This window comes from Brassica napus, chromosome A2, assembly GCF_020379485.1.
Source record: "Brassica napus cultivar Da-Ae chromosome A2, Da-Ae, whole genome shotgun sequence".
In the NCBI taxonomy this organism is placed as follows: Eukaryota; Viridiplantae; Streptophyta; class Magnoliopsida; order Brassicales; family Brassicaceae; genus Brassica; species Brassica napus.
Window position 1 is genome coordinate 28,273,981 of NC_063435.1, and position 19,921 is coordinate 28,293,901.

Sequence of the window (19,921 nt, forward strand, 5' to 3'; positions counted from 1 at the left end):
CGAAAGTAAAATTTTCTTGAATTTATTTTTGTTCTACAAAAATAGATTTTATATATTTTTAAGGTACTTTTATATATTATTTAAAAAATATTAATTATTAATATTTGAAATGATTAAATTTTATTAGTGGATAGCTATTGAAAACTATATTGAAAAATAAATTTTAAATTAAATAATAACTATTTGTTATATTTTTAATAAATGTAAAAACTCTAAAAAAATCTTACTTTTGAGAACGGATGAATTACATGATTTGTATAGTTTGGATAACATAAAACTTCGTATAGTAAACAGAACAACATGTAACACACAAGTTTGGATCAAGAATCTCAATATTAGTCCTTGTTACATATGTTTTGAATCAAGAATCCAGTTATTCTATCAATAAATCTTTATTCTACCTTCAGATTTTGAACATGTAACACATAGGTTTTCAAAAAATATCAGTTACTCCCAACTTAACAGAAATAAACAAACAACTCCAAGAACATGTTTTCAATAAACATAAGTTTCTGTTGGGATTAGGCTTTGACATGAGATAGGAGTTTGGTGAGGAGCACTGCAGATTCGATGCTGTTTCCTGTCTTCCAGACTTTGAAATCTGGAATGTCAACAAAGTATTCTTGGTCACTCCACTCTTTGAGATCTGCTAGGGAGAATGGTCCATGCGTTTCTCCTTTAGGCATTTCATAGCACCACATCTTCTTCTTTGGATCACACTGCTTGTAAACTCCATTGTCATTAGCTTCCTCTTCATCATCCTCATCGCTCAGTTCAATAATCTCTATTGAGTTTGGTTGAGTTTGAGGTTGGTCATAGATAGAGTCCTTGTTGTTCTTTGTGATGATGACGTCTTCTTCAATGAGATCTTTGTCACCTGCAAATGCAACACAACCCAAGAGTCCGGATCAATTCCAGAATGTTTCATTATGAAGAACCATACAAGTCAGAAGGTAATGGTTTAATCTAGCCAGCAAACAACACAAGAATGAAACCAAATGGTATAAGGACACATTCATCTTGATCAATAGCTTAGTCAAAACACATTTGGCAAAGACAGAACGAATATGTTTTCATTGGTTCAGACCATTCAAGTCTTATCAATCCACTGAAGTTACAAAAGATGGGACGCACCTGCAGAAGCAGCCCATGGTGGTTGGTCTTCTTCATCACGGAGCTTGGGAGTTTCAATGGAGTGATCTTCCACCTTCACATCAACATCTACACATTCTTCTGCAACAGCTTCCGGTGAATCTTTTAGTTCCTGTTTTTCGTCATAATGAGGCTCAATGGATGCCGCATGGTTTGGTTCCATGAAGTCATCCTCGATGTCCACATCAACATCTACACGTTCAGGTTCAGGTTCTTCTGCAATAACTTCTGGAACTTCAAGCAATAGCCTCGACTTTTCCTCCGGATTGCTAAGAAGCTCCCTCCTATCCAGATACTGAGATAGTGTGCTAAGAAGTCAAGAATCAAACCAATAGAAAAGGAGTCTCACCTCAATATACAATATTATTAATAATGCTTAAAGAAAAAAAGGATATTCTCTTTTCCATCCCTTTTCACTGGCCTGATTAATTTTCCTTCGCAGCAACTCAAGTTCTCTTGCTATCCACTATAAGACATCCCACCAAAAAGTTAATAGAATGAGGTAATGTTATTTGATTATCATATCTAATAAAGAGAGCAAGCTAGCAACAACCATACATGTTTTGTCACATCTTCATGCAAAGTTCTAACTTTTTCTTCCATATCCACCTGTCCATGATAAGTCAGAAGCATTATAGAATAAGAAACTAACGTGGGCAAGTTGAGCTATACAGTTTACTAGAGCAAGCTCTTCACGTCAAAATCAGGAAACTTACAACTGTAAGTCTCTTCACAGAGCCATTCTTCATTCTCTGATGCAACTCTTCACATTCCTCCTGCCAAAATTAACAAAAAAAAAACTGTGATTAATAAACAGTAAGCACTATATGTAAGATGCCACTATCTATTAGTAAAAACAATTTAATTAAAAAAGCCCACTGCAAACTTCTCAAGACACAGAGAGGAACAAAGGTTTTTGCACAAATAAAATATATCAAGAAACGAATATAAATCTTCAAAGAGCCTGAAGAAAGTGGAGCAAGTATAGCTCTGAGTACACCACCTGAGTGAAATCATCATCTGATAGTGCAGAGGAAGCAACATCCTTTAGATAATAACAATAGTTTGTAACCTGAAGAAAGTAACCATCAATCGGATTCCACTCCTTCACACCTAGATAACACACAAAAGAGAGAGTTAAACAAAGTCACAAACGAATCAGACTCAATCTCACATGAAAAGTTACCTGTCACGTGAACAAGCTGACAAGGATTCTTGATCCTCACGAAACTCCCCACAACTTTACCCTCAAACGTCTCACACGTCTTCGCTAGCTCCTCGACCAAACTCTTCCTCAAATACAAAAGCTTAACGTTATCCCTCACTATAGCAGCAACACTCCCTTTACGCTTCTTCTCCACAACCTCCTTATCCGATAAACACAACCTCCCCTTCTTATCATCCTCCTCCTCCTCCTCAGAGCTGTAAAGATAATCAAACTCTTCCCCGTCCTGATTCTCAACGTAATGCTTAGCCACCAAGTCAGGCAGCTTCGCCACGTTTATCTTCTGACACCCGAAAAGCAAACGCAGCTTCACATCGCAAGTTACTATCTTTATCTTCTTCTTATGCAAAGGATGTGTTAGCTCCTCACGAATGTACTTTCTCACGATGAATGTAACATCGTACTCAGAGATCTTGTCGGTGGTGTCTCTACCGAGTGATTTTAAAAAATGGATCAGATTCTTCGAGCCCCACCCGACAAAGTCTAGCCTTTTGGGTCTTCTCGATCTCTTTCTGCTCAAAGGTTGTGACTTTTCGATGTGAGTGTGATCATCCATGTTAGAGTTAGACCCTGTGAAGGTTCAAAAGGTTGTGACTTTGTTGATGATGATGATGATGATGATAAAGGTTGGGACTTTTTAAACCCTAGTTTCGTACCTCGAGATGGGTTTGACGGAGAGGTGGAATGTTTGATCCGGAGGAGGAGCAAGAGGCGGTGGAGAGAGAGCTGGCGAGTGACGTATGACTGGGACTGTGACTGGTTGGAGTGGTGAAGAAGAAGAAGACGAAGCGGCTTTTTTGCGGCATATTTGTTTTATTTTCGATTTATTGTTTTTTTTTTAATCCGATTTGTTCTGTTGGGCCTTGAGATTGGGCTTGGTATTAGTATTGGGCCTTGTTCTTCTTGAGAAGGATGAAGCAGCAAGAGAAAATTAGCATTTGGTTAAGAGGAACTTTCAAGTGTGATTCGTTGCTCATTCCCTTGTGTGTTTCAAGTTTGTTAATCCACTGAAGTCATTTACAAGACGACACTGCAAACAAAAAGAATAGGTTTTAGGAGGATTAAGATATGACGGTACTACTTGCACCATATTGAGCTATACTTTCACCGCACCGAACCAGTTTGTGAAATTTACGATTTTGTTTATATTATTTAAAATTTTCTTCGTTAACTTTGCATAAATTATGATTAAATTGTAATTCATGTGATTTGAAACTTGGATGAACTATAATAATCATTTGGCGGAACACATTTCTAGAACACAAGTCATTTAGTTACTGTAAAATATAAAAACTAATAGTTTTGATTCTGATGTTAAAATAAATCATGTTTGTATAGTTTTTTTGGTAAAATATTTGTATAGTTTTTCCTGATTGTTCCAGTTCTTTCTTGAAAATGTGAAGTCCATCGTGGTGTTATGTTTCTGTAAAGACTGGTGGTGCAGATCAATTCCTGATGATATTTTTTAAAGATCAAATCCTGATGATACTAAAACCATCTCAACTTTAAATATGTAGATTTTTTTTTCAAAACAATGTGGTACACACATGTTTTCTGACATTAAACACGTTTTTGTTAAGTTCAAAAAAAAAACACGTTTTTGTTGATTTATGGAATGTATTGGCTACATTCGCGACTAACAAATAAGATTCGTCAATCATGATTGCTTAGAGGATTTGCACAATACGTGTTACAAACTATTGTGAAATAGGTGTATAAGTCCAGAGTTATTTAAACAAAAACAGTGATGAAATCAATAATGGCTTCTGATGTCCCAGCTTTTATAATGTAGAAAAAGATGCTCTTTTAACAATTCTTATTACACGATGCATCACTTGTCTGCTGGTCGAATTCTACATTGAACGTATATATAATTTCTCACTTTTAATTATTTTGTGATATCTTTATAGGAATGGTCCTTGGACAGGGGACCATCTTCCCATCTACAAACTTCTTCCACTAATCCTTCTCCAATCATCCTTTTGATTAATTATAAAGTTATTACTAAGCTAAGCCATCAACTGACATAACATCGTCGTTTCTCTAAAAGTTAATTTGTTTTAATTAAGCAAGCAAATATATTGACACCTAAGCTAAAACCATAGTTAAGAACTATGTTTGCTTGTTATATACATATTCAGAGGGATCCAATAGTAACAGCTAGCAAGACCTGGTAAACTGAAGCTCTAGTAGTCCAATAATATCAATTATCAGACTTTTCTCCTAAATTTGGTATATCGGTGGTTGACTTTCTTATTAATTTATAGCTTTTTCTTTAGAATAGTAGTTGTTTGTGTCTCGTGTTCTTATAATAATATAAATAAATACATGAGCAAATGATTTTCAAAAGTATGGGGAGATAGTATGTTTAACGTAAAAAAATTAAGAAACAACGGTCATGTTTTATGTTCTAAGTTACTGTCGTAATCTTATCTTATCTTAGATAACCTTCACAATAAATGGTCCTCCCTATCATTAATGTGTACAGTACATAATTGAATCAGATTAATATACCTAATTAAAATTAGTAACGGGAATACTAATTTTTATCTCGAAATCAAAGAGGATAAAATATAGAAACAAAGTCAAATTTTAAAACTAAAATAATAACGATGAAAGAAATAAAATAAAAATCTTTTAAAAATAAAGAAATAAATAAATAAAGAAATAAAATAAAATAGATTAAAATATTGGAAATAAAAGTCCAAAAAAGGCTACGCAGTGTGGAAATAAACCCGAAAAGGAGGAAGGATGGGGCCATAGCCTTTCTGCTGTGGAGTCGTTATCCAAATCGGAAGCGAATAGACTCGACTCATCTCCGCCATCATCACCGTCTTCTTCTTATCTCTCTCTCTCCGTCGCCAGACGCTTCTCAGATCCTCCGATCCGGCAGCGTTTCATCACTTCTCCGCCTAGAGACCAAGGTAAGGAACGAAATAGCTAAGCATCTCTCTCTCTCTCTCTATCTCTCTTGCTACGATTAGTTTCCAGATTCGTTAATCGAAATTTTGATTGGATTACGATCAAATGCTTCTTCATATATGAATCGATCATTGGTACGAATCTTCTTTCAGGAAGGAAAGCTTGCGAAATCGCGTAATCGAATCTGATAACGTAGCTAAGAGTTTTTCGACGGTTTGGATTAGGAATGGTTTCGCTGCCATCTGTGTGTTGAATCGTTTGTTTGTGTATGCCTCCCGATCAGCGAGTCTCAGGGAACCACAGAGAGATTAGCTTGACGATATGCAGAACAGTGGTGTGAATCGTACTCCTTCGTTAAAAGTAGCCATCCCTCAGGGGTCACAACAGTCGCTTAGGCGTTTAGGAATCTGCTCTCAGATAGCCACGGGAGGATCTCAGCAGTCCTCCCCTGTTGTGTTCCCCGAGAAGCGGAGCAAGAAGGTGAAGGCGTCTTCTAGACGCGGCGAGATTAGTACTGATCATCCAGAGGTGAAACCGAAAGCTGATGAGCATAGGATTGATATTGGTGGAGGAGGGGATGAGAAGTCTGATTTGTTAGGTAGTCTTGTTTACTCAGGGAAGCTTTTGTTAGTCAAGAGAGGGAAGGATGCAACATCTGCAACTGACGTGTTTAACAAGAAAGCAGTTGATGCAAGGCTTACTAGGAGGGCTTTGGTTTGGGGCTCTAACGTGCTACAGCTTGATGATGTTGTCTCGGTATAGTTTTCTCTTGCTTCTTGGAGTAAATGGACTTGCAATGTACTCTGTGTTAGTAAACTTATATATGTTTTTTTTTTTAATTTTTACAGTTGACATACAATGTGGGTCTCAAGCATTTCACCGTTCATGGTTATCCAGTGGGCAAGGGTTGCTTCACGAAACCAAAGAGAAGCCGCAAAGATTTTCGTTTCATCGCACCTACGGTAGAAGAAGCAGTTCAGTGGGTGGCTAGTTTTGCAGATCAACAATGTTTTATCAACTGTTTGCCACATCCTTTAGTCTCGAAGAAACAGGGTTCATCTGAGTTGTTTTCGGTTCCTATCGATACTCCTCCTGAGTTGGTCTTTAGGTGTAAGAGTGCACCCAAAATGCTTGTCATATTGAACCCTAGGTCAGGGCATGGACGATCTATCAAAGTTTTCAACGAGGTAGTGGAGCCAATATTTAAGGTAACCTTGTCCATCTTTTTGTTTTATTTGGATGTTGTAGTTGTAGTCTGCATCATGACATATTATGCAACTTTCATAAAATAATAATGCTTTTTGTATTTTGTGTGTGATTTCTTAAACTCTCACAGCTGGCCGGGATTAAGATGGAGGTTGTCAAAACAAATAAAGCGGGTCATGCGAGAGAGTTGGCTTCCACTGTCGATATTAGCTTATGCTCAGACGGTATCTATGCTTGGTTCTTTACTGAATGATATTGTTTACACATATCAGCTTCTGATATGCGTAATCCATCTTACATTTCTACTATTACTTATGAGATCTTGGTAATTCTTCCAGGTATAATTTGTGTTGGAGGTGACGGAATCATCAATGAGGTGTGATAGTTAACTTTTCTAAACTTTGCTCATTGGTTTATACTTTCTTTAGGAGTTAAGTTCGAGAAGTGCTGTTCATAATATTCCAAACTACTTTTTTCATAATATTCCAAACTACTTTTTCTTATCTGCTTTATTACTTGCTGAATTGCCTTGCCTCTGAACCAATTTATGTATTGAACATAATTTTACTGGTTTTTTTCAGCGTGCTCGTGCCAGTTTGCAAGCATGCTGAATCATGTTAAGACTTAAGAGTTTAGTAACTCTTATTCTCCGGAGCTAGGGCTTTGGGATGTATCTTATAAGGAATTACTTGCTCGAATGAAACACATGCATAGTTGATTTTTTGTCCAATGTTGAACTCTCTAGGTTGATTAAGATGCATGGAAAATACAGCCTTTGATGTTAACCTATCCTACATTCTATTTACTTCGAATGAACTTTTATCTCATTGCCTGCCCCTTTCCAATGTTGCAGGTTCTTAATGGTCTACTTACTCGAAGTAATCAGAAAGAAGGGGTTTCTATCCCAATTGGAATAGTTCCTGCTGGCTCTGATAACTCGTTAGTTTGGACTGTTCTTGGTGTTAGAGATCCTATTTCTGCAGCACTCTCTATTGTGAAGGTACTTTTAGCTTATATCCTGTTGGTCCCTGGCTTGGTTTATCCTGCCAGCAACATTATTTCTCAGCTCTAAGGAATTTTTTGTTGGTTTAGGGTGGCCTAACAGCTACTGATGTCTTTGCTGTTGAATGGATTCATACGGGTGTAGTACACTTTGGAATGACTGTTTCCTACTATGGTTTTGTTAGCGATGGTAAGTGAGAATACCTGTGTGGATTGTCTTGTTAGAGCTTCCATTAATGAACAGTATATCTGGTGTGATCAGTTATTATGTATTCCCACCTTCTTTGCTCATTCCTGTGTCTGCAACTGTTTGTATCTTTCATGCATTTTAAAGGATAATCTATTCATTCTTCCTTAAATATCTCAACTGCCACAATGGGAACACTCTATTGACTCACACTTTGCTTGCTTGTCATAGCATTCTGCAAGATTGTCAGAGTATGCACTACTCTCTTCAATGATGAATTTAGAAGCTGAAAATTGCTTAGTTCTTGTAGCATACTGTGGTTAAAATAAAACACAATGAATTCGTCAAAATGCTGGAAATCTCTCTCTAGTTCTCTTACAGTTCCGACTTGTGTTTGATATATTAGTTTGAGTTATGGATGCTGTTTCGTGTCTGACAGAATGATTCTTTCTGTGAAGTATTTCTCTTGCACATACCAGTACTTTCATGCATATAATATTCTTCGACTTAACTTTTCTATACCTAATATTCATGGGTTTTAAACTTTCTTTCATTGTTTATTTGCAGTTCTGGAGCTCTCTGAGAAATATCAAAAACGCTTTGGTCCTATGCGTTATTTAGTAGCTGGATTTCTCAAGTTCATGTGTTTGCCAAAGTATAGCTACGAAGTGGAATATCTTCCAGCGCAAAAAGAGGATGCAGAAGGCAAAACTAGTCTTGAAAAGGAAGTTGTTGATGTGCAAGATCTCTACACGGATGTAATGAGGAGATCAAGCAAAGAAGGATTACCTAGAGCCTCCAGTTTATCAAGCATCGACTCTATAATGACCCCAGGCGCAGGCGAACTAGACAGATGTAGCAGCACACATGCCAGCGCCGAGCCATCTGAATATGTTCGCGGAATAGATCCTAAAATGAAGCGCATGTCCTCTGGCAGAAGAGATATGGCAGCTGAGCCAGAGGTTATTCATTCTCAAGGACAGTCAACGACCCCTAATTGGCCAAGGACAAGGTCAAAGTCAAGAACAGATAAAGCATGGATGGGGTTAACATCCGTGCAGGATCCTCCTCCAAATCGATGCTCCTGGGGAAACACCGGTGCTCACGACAGAGAAGATATTTCATCTACTGTATCCGACCCGGGTCCGATATGGGATGCGGGACCCAAATGGGACAGTGAACCATCTGCTTGGGATGTAGAGAACTCGATCGAGCTGCCAGGTCCTCCAGAGGATATAGAGACGGGACTGAGGAAGCAAAGCGTGACACCGAGATTCGAAAATAAATGGGTTGCTAGAAAGGGACATTTCCTAGGCATCATGGTCTGTAACCACGCTTGTCGGACCGTGCAAAGCTCTCAAGTGGTGGCTCCCAATTCAGAACATGACGATGGTACAATGGACATGCTCTTGGTTCACGGGTGTGGGAGACTGAGGTTAATTAGGTTTTTTATCCTTCTGCAAACCGGTCGACACCTTTCGCTTCCATATGTGGAGTGTGTAAAGGTAATCTTTTTTATTCCTTGTGCTAGAGTAAGCCTAGACGAGAGTGTGGTTTGATCAAAATGCATTACAAATTGAATCAGGTGAAGTCGGTGAAGATAAAGGCGGGAAAACAGACGCATGACAGTTGTGGTATAGACGGAGAGCTGTTTGCATTGAATGGAGAAGTGATATCGAGTATGCTACCGGAACAATGCAGATTGATCGGTAATGCTCCTGAACGACATTAGTAGTTAATTAAAATCTCATCAAATTATGTGGATGGAAGGAAAGAAAGAGGGAGAGTCCAGGTGGTGTCTATAGGATTCCTTTTTTGGTGGTGGTTTTTGTTCTGGTCGGCGGCGTCAGTAGCTTTGTGATAACGAGGAATAAGATTGAGAGTATGAAACTGTGATCACCATCCTTCCCTTTGTATATTCTTTTGCCCTTTCTCAATGTGTGTGTTTGAATATATATAGATATGTACTAGATCACATGTGTTATCCAACAATTGTTCGTGTGTTTCGCTTGAATATGCCAACACTGACAGGTTTATATAATGGGTAAGGCCGGTTTAGTTATATGTATACTACCTGTAGACGCATTTGATCATACAATGGCTGTAATCTCATTGTGGACATGTGTATGTCAAAGCCACTGACCATTTGTAACATATGAAAAATATCAACTTTTATTCTGCAGAGCATCCATCAGCCGCACGTTCCTGATCCTGTAAAATTTTCGCATTTGTCTTTTTCCAAAGGACACGTGTGTTCTTCATTTTCTTAGTATTCACTCTTATCCATTTAATTTCCTAAACCTTTATTAGTGCATCACTTTTATTACAGAACAGAAGAGAAAAAACGAAACAGTTGTTTATTTGTCACGACAGATCGATTCCCACTTTCCCAAATCTTTCTTCCAACACACAGATTCTCCTCTCGGCACTCAGATATGAGTAGCCTCATCGCTTCATCCGCCACCGTTCTCCCTCCGTGCGGCCCCACGGCGCTCAAATCTTGCATCGTCTCACCTCTCGCCTCCCAATCTCGAACCAAACCCGCGAGCTCGAGAAGAGCTTCAACCATGACGGTTCGATGCGACGTAGCTGTGAAGTCAGCTGATTCGGTGAACGCAGAGGAGGCCGAGCTTTCGGCAGAAGAGATCGAAGCGAAGGCGAAGGTGGGATCTTCGATCAGAGTGACTGCGCCGTTGAAGGTTTACCATGTGAACCGAGTACCGGAGGTTGATTTGGAAGGGATGGAAGGTAAGCTGAAAGACTACGTGGCCGTGTGGAAAGGGAAACGAATATCAGCTAATCTTCCTTACAAGGTTGAGTTCTTTAAAGAGGTTGAAGGTCGTGGTCCTGTTAAGTTTGTTGCTCATCTCAAGGACGACGAGTTCGAGTTCATCGATGCTTGATGATGTGACAACAAACGCAGATTCTTTTTCTCTTCTTGTGTTTGGTGAAGCCTGGGAATGGAGAGAATGATTTGTATGTACTGAGAATACTGATGTATGTGTGTGTATACCTTTAGCAATCATATACATAAGCATCTCTTCACTTTCCATTGTTATTATTAATTCATCCATTGCCTTAATCTTGATAGATAGTTATCATCTAGGATTGGAAGGAACGAAAAGGTGGATCTTTGTTAGGTTGTGATTGTTTCAGACTCTTCCTTGTCAAGATCAAATTCCAACTTTGGGGGAAGTTTGCAATTGAGACTAGCTACTAGCATCACTGAAATGTAGAAAAAGGTTGGATATTGATACATGTATGGACTTGATCATCTTAGATTGGTATTGATATAGTTCATAAGGAGAATTTTAGGTTGTGATTGATTATAACTCTTCCTTGTCAATATCAAGTTCCAACTTGGGGGTACTAGATTTGGAGTTTGCAACTGAAACTAGCTAAGCTTTATTGAAATGTAGAAAAAAATATTGGGTCTTGATCATAATGGTATGGGGCTGACTCAGGGTTTTGAGGATCACAATGATTCTACTAGATTGAGACTTGAGACTGTAACATTGTCTCATGGCCTCCATGCAGTTAGATCGTCCGTTATTATCAAAGCCAAAGTTTCTACCAGTCCAACGTTGGTCCATGATAATTGTTGAAACATTGTATATTTTCTTTACATAAAATCTGGAAAATTATTGACAGGGTCCATGATAATAAGATACTAGTATCATATAAGCGTAATAATCACATATTATTGATTACATGTCCATTGCCCAACCCTCTGCTTTTTAATGTGGATTTGGTTCCAAGGGGAGTCTTTACAAATACTAAACCTGATTCTTACTAAGTTAACCATAAGAGCTTGGAAGGCTAGATCATCCCGGGTTAGCTGCTTGTCACTTTTATCTTTATCTTTGCGTTGGCGAAGCAGAAATATCTTATTTGCTCTAACTTTGGTGCGTGTGTGTCTAGAGAGAGACAGAGGGACACAAAGATAGAAGCCATATGGGTTGGTCTTCTAGCTGTTCTTTTATGAGTACTAGAGTTTATGATATTTAGAAAGAGACATGTTTTGCTATTAACACATCCAAATAAAATTTTTGTGGTTTCATCTTCGATTTTCAATCTTATGTTTTACATTCTTCATTCTATGAGCCAACAAGCAGTTGTTTGGACATGTACTATGTCCTTCGATAAGATCCATTAAATTAGTGAATTCAGCCCAACAAAAAAAAATACTAAAAAATATCTAGATGCTTTCTTCTATAAATAGACATGAACTAGTTTAAAGAATAATCATTCATAAATACATAAAATCGGCATAGAATTATAGTTTAGAGATTTGTCATCTTAAACACTCTTCTTAACAAAGAATTCTAACCGATTTGGATACAATTTTCTTTATAACTAATCGTGATTCTTATACTAATTATCTTTCAAATAATTTACCATCAGCTTAATCTTGAACTCGGCGAATACAGATTCAACCATTTTAAAGCAAAAAGAATAAATAAAAAATTTCAATTCAAATCTTAAATATATGAGTAAAATTGTTCCAAGTTTCACTTTGAAGAGAGTTTCTTAACCTTAATGTAAGTTGATGTAGCTGATAGATGCCAAAGGAAATGTAAGACATTTAAAGAAGAGGAAGAATAAAGAAAAATACTTATGGAAATTAAAGACATAATAGAAACAAAACTTGGAAAAAGAGGACATTCTCTAAAAACTGCAATAAACCCAACCGACTATAGATTACTTGAGAAGATGAAATTGCCAAAACCATGCAACGGTATTCATCAACTACCTAATAAAACAAAACTATCCCTTTGTGTAAACATAAGAAAATACAAAACAATTATTTTCTGATATAATTTTAATTTTTTTTTTAAATGAAATTGTCTGTGAAGTAGCAAACCCATGCCTCTGCTCTGCGTTACGTTAAGAGACAACGACCATACGTGGCTAATGGCTTTTGCTATACAACTTACCCTTGTACACCTTCTACGTATCCTCCTCTTTTATTCCCAGACCATGCTGTTCACTTTCGTTTGTCTCTTTTGTAGATTTAGATTCTCTTCTTGGATCTTACTTTTTTCTTTTCAATTATGTCATTATTGACCAGAATATTCTACCTAGTTTAAACAATTTGTATGTACTTAACACGATATGAAACCCAAAAAATACAATCATTGATTCAAATTTTGGCTAGGATGTAACTTATATTTCCCATGGACTTGAGATGCATGTGTTTTGTGGCATTAAACATTACGTTTGGTGAACAGTATTATATGTCAAAGTTTAACTCCACACCTGCAATTCAATGCCTGGTGAAACTGTATAGTCTTATAGTATGCATGTGATTCTCTGCAGAATGGATGTAATAATCATAAAGTATAAATAAATAAATAAGCGAGACGTCAACATCAATTCTCCCTCTTGGTACAACAAAGAGAGATATACTGCTTTTTTTTATAAGTAGTCTTCCTCCTCCACGTTTGACTTTATTCACACTCTTTTCACTTTGCAGCTCTCCCTATTCTAAGTTTCTAACATTCGACCCCTCTAGAAAAGAAGAAGAACAAATGGGATGCATGGAGCTAGGGAAGAAGAAGAAGAAGCTGATAAGGCGCATTTTGTGGAGAATCAGAGCAGAGATTAAGAAGATGAGATCACCAAGAGACAAGAATAAGACTAGCTTCAACTATGATCCTCTTAGCTATTCTCTTAATTTCGACTCTCCATAAACCGAATATACGTCTTCTTTTCTCTATATCAGCTTGTGCGATATTATATGTATGTTTCTAATTCTAGGTATGTTGTTTTCTTCTTCTATGACTATGTATTAGGTTTATATTAACATATTGTTTAAGTTCATCATCTTCCCTAAATCTAATGTTCCAGTGTATTAGGTTTCTATTAACATATTGTTTAAGTTCATCATCTTCCCTAAATCTAATGTTCCAATGTACTAGGTTTCTGTTAACATGTTGCTTAAATTAATCAATATCTACTGTTTTACTTCTTTAACTGAAAATATAAAATTATATAGTTTGAATGATATTAAACTGTAATCGTTATATAAAATGTTTATTTTTCATTATTGAGGTAAAAAGTTAGTCTATAATCTCCCAATGATATCATACACTGTAAGAAACACAGAAGAGAGAGAGTTTCCACACATAGTCACCTATCTAGTCATGTTGACCGAAGATTCACTTACCAGTAAGAAAAATGAAGAGAGAATTAAGACAATTGAACCATTAGATATTCCGGAAAACCCCATCCTAACTTGGATTATAGTCCTATAGATATCTACAGTGGTCTTCATAGCCAATTAGTCTTTACATGTATATATACTATATAGTCCTATAGATATATATTTAAACAAAATATTAAAAAGGGTACACTAGACTCGAAAGAAAGAGAGAGAGAGAAGAGAAAAGGTCAGGGGTCTGAGATTCTCTGAGGTGGGCACAGGAAGCAAGAAGTGGTAAATTCACCTTCCCATCACCCTAAATCCCTAAATGTCTTCTCAGTTCTGAAACACCCCACATGGCAATCTTACTTCACAGCCTTTTTCAGATCTTTACCGTTATGCATACACACGGTACTAAATTTACTATTTTTATTTAACCACGTTTAAATCTAAAATTAGTCATGTATGGATAAGAAAAAAACATGAAAGTTATGTTTCTTATCATATAAGTTTTGTTTACTGGTCTTAGAGTAGTTTACTGGTCTTTTAGCTATATAACACTATTTATACTTGCACTATGATATAGATTTAACAAATAAAAATGAACCAGTTATCCATAATAAGAAAGATGTTTTAAAGTCGCACAAATTTTCTGAAAAGTTTGAAAGCAGCAGTTCTTGCTTTCTTCTCATTTCTTTGACATAACTAATAAAGGCCCTCTTATATTCAATATAGATTGGGCTAGATCATTTGAAGATACATTGGGTACTCTCGAATTTTATAGATAAATGGGCCTTATGGCCCAACCATTTTAACCACGAAATCCAAATTAAACAAAAGGAAAGAGCGACCGCGAACATTAAATATCAACAATAGCGAATCTTGACCGTCCATTAGCATCCTTACACAAAACCAACGGTCGATAGCTCGCCAGCTCACAGATCCGTGCCAAAACTCAAAACAAAAGTTTTTTTTTCGCGGGACTCACATTCGCGCCACAACTTAACGAAAACGAGTTTCGTTTCCCTCTCAATTACTCCCTTTTTCTACTCACTGCGCTCCTCAGAAACTTTCTCATCAATTCTAAATCTCAACAAAAAGATTATAATAATCTCTCCTTCCGATCTAGAAAAAAAGAAAGAGATGGCCGGTGGTCGTGGTTCCTCGAAATCAACTGCGCCCAAACCGAGGAAGAGAGTGGAAGCTGAATCCAAACCCGAAACCACTAACAATAACAACATCAATACCTTGCTTCGCGCCAAAGATGGCAGCGCCTTTGCTAAATGGTAATCATTCTTCCTAAACCGAACTAAACCGAAGTATATATATATATAGTTGATGCTAAACCGAACTAAACCAGCTTAATTTACATGTACATTGTAATCAATCTAAACCGGCAAATACAGTGAAGGATGCAACAAGAACGTAGCTGTGGCGCTTATCAGTATGCACGATTGTAGCCTCGACGCTAAAATTCGAGTCAATCTCGGTAAAATCTATTCTCTTTCCTTTTCCAGATCTTTCGGTTTATTATGGTTAGTCCGGTTCGGTTAGTTTGGTTCACACACAATCTAGCCGAATTAAATCTTAAAAAATCCGGTTTAGCAATCAGTTAGTTCAGTTTTTACCGAACCAAAATGAAGTTTTTTATTTTCGGTATCGGTTATAGGTTAATTTGGTTAAAAAATTGAATACTTTTGGTTAAATCCGGTTCAATCGGTTTGGAATTTGATCGTAATCTTGAGTAATGATTATCCGAATCAGTTACTCCAGTTTTTAGGAGTTCAACCGAACTGAAATGAACTTTTCGATTTCCGGTATTGGTTAAAGGTTCTGGTAAAATAAATCGAATACTTTTGGTTAAATCCGGTTTGGAATGTGATCGTAATCTGAGTAATGATTAGCTTCTTCTCTCTTTTTGATGTTATCAGAAGCACAAGTTGTTGAGACACAAACCGAGGCTAAGAAGAAACCTGTTGAGAGGTTAGCCTTCTTTTTCTGATTCTATCAAAATTGCTTTCTATATTGGTTGAGTTCTTGATTATTGTTTTGGATTATTCAGGAAGAAGTCAACATCTGATGAACCTAAGGCAAAGAGACTCAGGAAGGCCAAGGATGATAGTAAGAAGAAGAGCTCCTCTTCCTCTAACAAGCCCAAGCGACCTCTCACTGCCTTCTTCATCTTCATGTAATCATCATCAGTCCTCACTTAAATCTTTTCTTAATATTATACTGTTAGAGATGATGCTGATACTGCTGCCTTTCACTTTGCAGGGCTGATTTCCGCAAAACTTTCAAAGAAGAGAATCCTGACGCTGGCGTTAAGGATGTAAGAGTCTATAACCGAGTTTTGTTACTTTACTTGCGTAGTACGCTAGTGTTTACAGGGTTTAATAAGCTATGGTATCTATATGGTTGTGTAGGTTGCAAAGCAGGGTGGTGAAAAGTGGAAGTCTTTGGATGAGGAAGTGAGTTTGCTTTCTTCCTTTGAGTTTCATCATTGTTGTGGTCTTAACTCTAGTTTTGTTCTTTGACCGTGTAGGAGAAGAAAGTTTATTTGGATAAAGCTGCTGAACTAAAGGCTGAGTATAACAAGTCACTTGAGAGCAGCAACGATGCTGATGAGGAAGTATGTTGTTTCATTTATTAATAGTTTTGTCTTTCCTTTTTGCTTGAGTATTAAGATGATATATGGTCACACTTTCAGGAAGCTGATGATGCTGATGAGAAACAGTCTGATGAGGCTGAGGAGAAGCAAGCTGATGATGAGCAGGCTAAGGAGAATGAAGCTGAGAAGAAAGAGGCTGAAGGTAAAGAAGAGGAAGATGAGATTTTGGATGACTACTAGATATGTTTAAATCTTTCTTTGGTTTAATCTCCAATGAAATGGATTCAACTCTTTATCCTGTGATGGTGCATTGTAAATTTTCAACTTTCATTAGTTATCTTAAGATGGTTGTGTGAGCAGCATGTGAGGTTTTTGTAGTTCACTCTTTTTTTGTTTAGACAAGTATTGAAGATTAATGTTTTTAGTTTCACCACTGTTGTAGAACTTAAAGCTATTGTTTGTTCTAGTCTTAGCGCTTTAATCAATTATATGTTGTTGTCCTCTTTAATCAAAAAAAGATACTTACATATACAACATTTTAAATTGAATATTATTCAGGGTCTGGTAGAAACGACCTACTTCAAATATAATTAAAAGTATGCTTCTTAAATGCATTGTGACATAGTATATTCTTTCTTTGATTTTAGTCTTAATACCAACTGCCGAATCATTCATGCAACAACTATTCACTTTTGATGCTTTTCGAAATGCATGTACCTATTTATGATCAAATATAGCTTAATACAATGTCCACTAAATTTTATCAAGCATTAAAAAGTATTTTATTTATATTCATTAACTATATATGTGTATAAAAACCATGTGAATATCACATGGGTGACGGATTGATGAAGTAGCATGTATATTATATGGTGGGACACAATTCAAATGGATCTTTTTGTTGTGTGTTTTATATAACTAATTTCTTGCTTCTTTATTGCTTTTTTATATATAAAATAAATGAATTATAACCGATCTTTCTTATCGTAGCATGACAATAATGGCATCAGAAAGTCGCAATGCCAACACAGAAAGCTCCCAATCCACGACGTCCTCTTCTGCATGGCTTAATTTGCTCTCACCTATTTAGAAAGTGTTACGTAATATTTGATTTTTAATGTTCTAATTAATTAGGAAACATATCTTATATATTCACAAAAATAAAATCAGGCTAGGAAAAGGAGAAAGAAAAGTAAAAAAGTGTGTTATTTTGCCAACTTGTTGGTGAAAAAACTTGTGGAGACTAACGTCAGTCATGGATCATCTTCTTTTTCACTTTTTTTTTTCTCTCGCATTCTCTGCATCTCTAATATCATAACTTAAAGCTTATCGGATGTTTGAAGATGATCAAATGGATAATCAAATTTGTATGCCATCTTCTAAACTTCAATATCTTAACTAGAAGTTAAAATTGCACTCCTAACTCCTAAGTTGTTCTGTTATTTTGATTTTTTTTTTTAAAAGACAAGAAAAAAAACCTAAAACATTTCATCAATTCTTGAGATTACTTTACACATGTGGCCTTAGATGGATTTAGTAGATTCAAAAACTTTAATTTTTCTCGAAAACAATAAAGGAACATATAGAGGACATGCTTGATCTTCTCATTGCCTTTACCTCCAAGAAAGTTGCTTTATGTGTGTCTTGATGACCCATCCATGACTCATCCATTACCACAAAGATTCTCAAGTCTCAACTGCCTCTTGCCTCTTTGTATTTCCCTTTAAATATCCTGCCTACCACACGGTTTCATCATCACTATCTCTCATAATCTCTCAACATCAAGATCAAGATTCAAGATCAAGATCACCACTCATCCTCCAAGATGACAATGAGCACAGTCCACCAACAAGTTCTTGCACTTCCAGCAGCCAAGACTGCTCCATCAGGTTACTTTCCTGATCCAGCTTCCATCAACAAGCTCCAAATCCCAACATTTTCCAAAAAATCTGAACAAATCAAGAAGAAATCTCTTATGAGAAAGAAGAAAACCGAGAGCTTCACAAACGGAGCTAGAGATCAAAACAAGTTAGGCCCCAAGCTGACCGAAACAGTCAAGAGAAAGATATCTTTGGGAGCTAAGAGCCTTCAAATGGGAGGCTTAGAGAAGATTTATAAACGGCTCTTTAGAGTCTATGATGAGGAGAAACTCTTCAAAGCTTACCAGTGTGACCTATCCACAACCGCAGGTCCCATGGCAGGCTTACTCTTCATCTCATCAAAAAAAAATTGCTTTCTGCAGCGAGAGATCTATCAAAGTGGCTTCTCCTCAGGGAGATCTAACCAGGGTTCACTACAAAGTGTCAATCCCATTGTCCAAGATCAATGGAGTGAACCAGAGTGTAGACACGAAGAAGCCATCTCAGAAGTACCTTGAAGTAGTCACTGTGGATGGCTTTGAGTTCTGGTTCATGGGTTTCTTGAGTAACAAGAAAGCTTTCAAGTGTCTTGAGCAAGCACTTTCTATGAGATTGGAGCAATAACAAGGATATAGCCTAGAAAAGTCAGAAAATATTGTACAAACTATTTTTTTTAGCTTTAACCCTTTGGTTATCCATTGTTGACACTTGACAAGAGCAAGAGATTGAATATATTTAGCTGATCTCATCTGTTTTCCTTATTTCACAGCTCTATAATGAAATGAGTATATAAGACCATATCACAATCTTGACCCTCCAAGCATTTTAGAAGCTTTTGAGATACACAGGATCATCAATCTTCCCCCTAAGACAAATAAAACCAACAATGAGGCTATAAGAAACGAGGAAGCTATTTCCATTTTAACAAAAAGCAAATCAAAGGGGTTGCATTGATCATAACAAAAGCTTTAGGATAACACACACTTTGCTTGTATTACTTAGAGAATCAGAGTCTTCAAATATCTAGTGCTGAACAAAACCTATGTGGAAATGATAATGCACAAGAGAGAGTGCATTGCAAGGCCAACCCATTTACATGCAGAGAAAAGCCGGGAATCCTCCGATGACCAAATATTTCTTGTAGGCTATGGCAAATCGTTTCTCACGTCACATTTACCTTATATTTTTGTATAGACATTTTGTTAATGTTCAGTTCGATCACGCACACGTCTGAAAATATTAACGATTCAGGATAGACTATTTTATTACATATTTGAATGTGACCAGTCTTCTTTTTTTTTTTTTTTTTTTTCTTGACATCGGACCAGTCTTCTTTTTTTCGCTCCCTTTTATTTATTTTCAACTTTTCTTTGACCAATCGACCATTTCCTGATCCCCACTAAATAATTTCTTTTACTTGTAATTACGTGCCGACATACATGTTGAATCGGTCGTATATTATAAGTCAAAATATCTTATCCGAACAAGGATATAGACCCCGAAGATGATGAACACTACTATAAAGCTTCAAATTGAATGGGCTGTGACGGTACATATAATATGGTTTTATATATAGTCAAAGAAATTCCACGATCTCTACAGGATAAATGGGTGA

At 36.7% G+C, this 19,921-nt stretch overlaps 4 protein-coding genes and 1 pseudogene across 4 annotated transcripts; 4 read left to right on the forward strand and 1 right to left on the reverse strand.

Annotated features, from left to right (window-relative positions):
- Window positions 1-355: 355 nt before the first annotated feature.
- Window positions 356-3,190, reverse strand: LOC106404537 (uncharacterized protein At5g08430). Its single transcript, XM_013845258.3, has 8 exons — window positions 3,034-3,190; window positions 2,339-2,947; window positions 2,156-2,265; window positions 1,869-1,928; window positions 1,711-1,761; window positions 1,548-1,618; window positions 1,135-1,457; window positions 356-877 (listed from the first exon to the last, which is right to left on the reverse strand). The coding sequence occupies exons 2-8, from the start codon at window positions 2,931-2,933 to the stop codon at window positions 522-524; spliced, it is 1,566 nt and encodes a 521-aa protein (XP_013700712.1). The 5' UTR covers window positions 2,934-2,947; window positions 3,034-3,190; the 3' UTR covers window positions 356-521.
- Window positions 3,191-5,053: 1,863 nt separating this feature from the next.
- LOC106382725 (sphingoid long-chain bases kinase 1) lies at window positions 5,054-9,756 on the forward strand. The gene is made up of 9 exons (XM_013822774.3): window positions 5,054-5,301; window positions 5,452-6,055; window positions 6,148-6,507; window positions 6,636-6,729; window positions 6,844-6,881; window positions 7,359-7,505; window positions 7,598-7,697; window positions 8,262-9,199; window positions 9,280-9,756. The coding sequence occupies exons 2-9, from the start codon at window positions 5,621-5,623 to the stop codon at window positions 9,424-9,426; spliced, it is 2,259 nt and encodes a 752-aa protein (XP_013678228.2). The 5' UTR covers window positions 5,054-5,301; window positions 5,452-5,620; the 3' UTR covers window positions 9,427-9,756.
- Window positions 9,757-9,968: 212 nt separating this feature from the next.
- On the forward strand, window positions 9,969-10,744 carry LOC106404560 (ferredoxin-thioredoxin reductase, variable chain-like). The gene has a single exon (XM_013845276.3). It carries the CDS (start codon window positions 10,130-10,132, stop codon window positions 10,595-10,597), a length of 468 nt encoding a protein of 155 aa, XP_013700730.1. The 5' UTR covers window positions 9,969-10,129; the 3' UTR covers window positions 10,598-10,744.
- A 4,128-nt stretch (window positions 10,745-14,872) lies between these two features.
- Window positions 14,873-16,877, forward strand: LOC106382705 (high mobility group B protein 7-like). The gene is made up of 8 exons (XM_048746671.1): window positions 14,873-15,125; window positions 15,246-15,328; window positions 15,771-15,822; window positions 15,902-16,027; window positions 16,114-16,168; window positions 16,263-16,307; window positions 16,382-16,468; window positions 16,547-16,877. The coding sequence occupies exons 1-8, from the start codon at window positions 14,983-14,985 to the stop codon at window positions 16,685-16,687; spliced, it is 732 nt and encodes a 243-aa protein (XP_048602628.1). The 5' UTR covers window positions 14,873-14,982; the 3' UTR covers window positions 16,688-16,877.
- A 1,136-nt stretch (window positions 16,878-18,013) lies between these two features.
- On the forward strand, window positions 18,014-19,067 carry LOC106404592 (annotated as a pseudogene).
- Window positions 19,068-19,921: the final 854 nt, after the last annotated feature.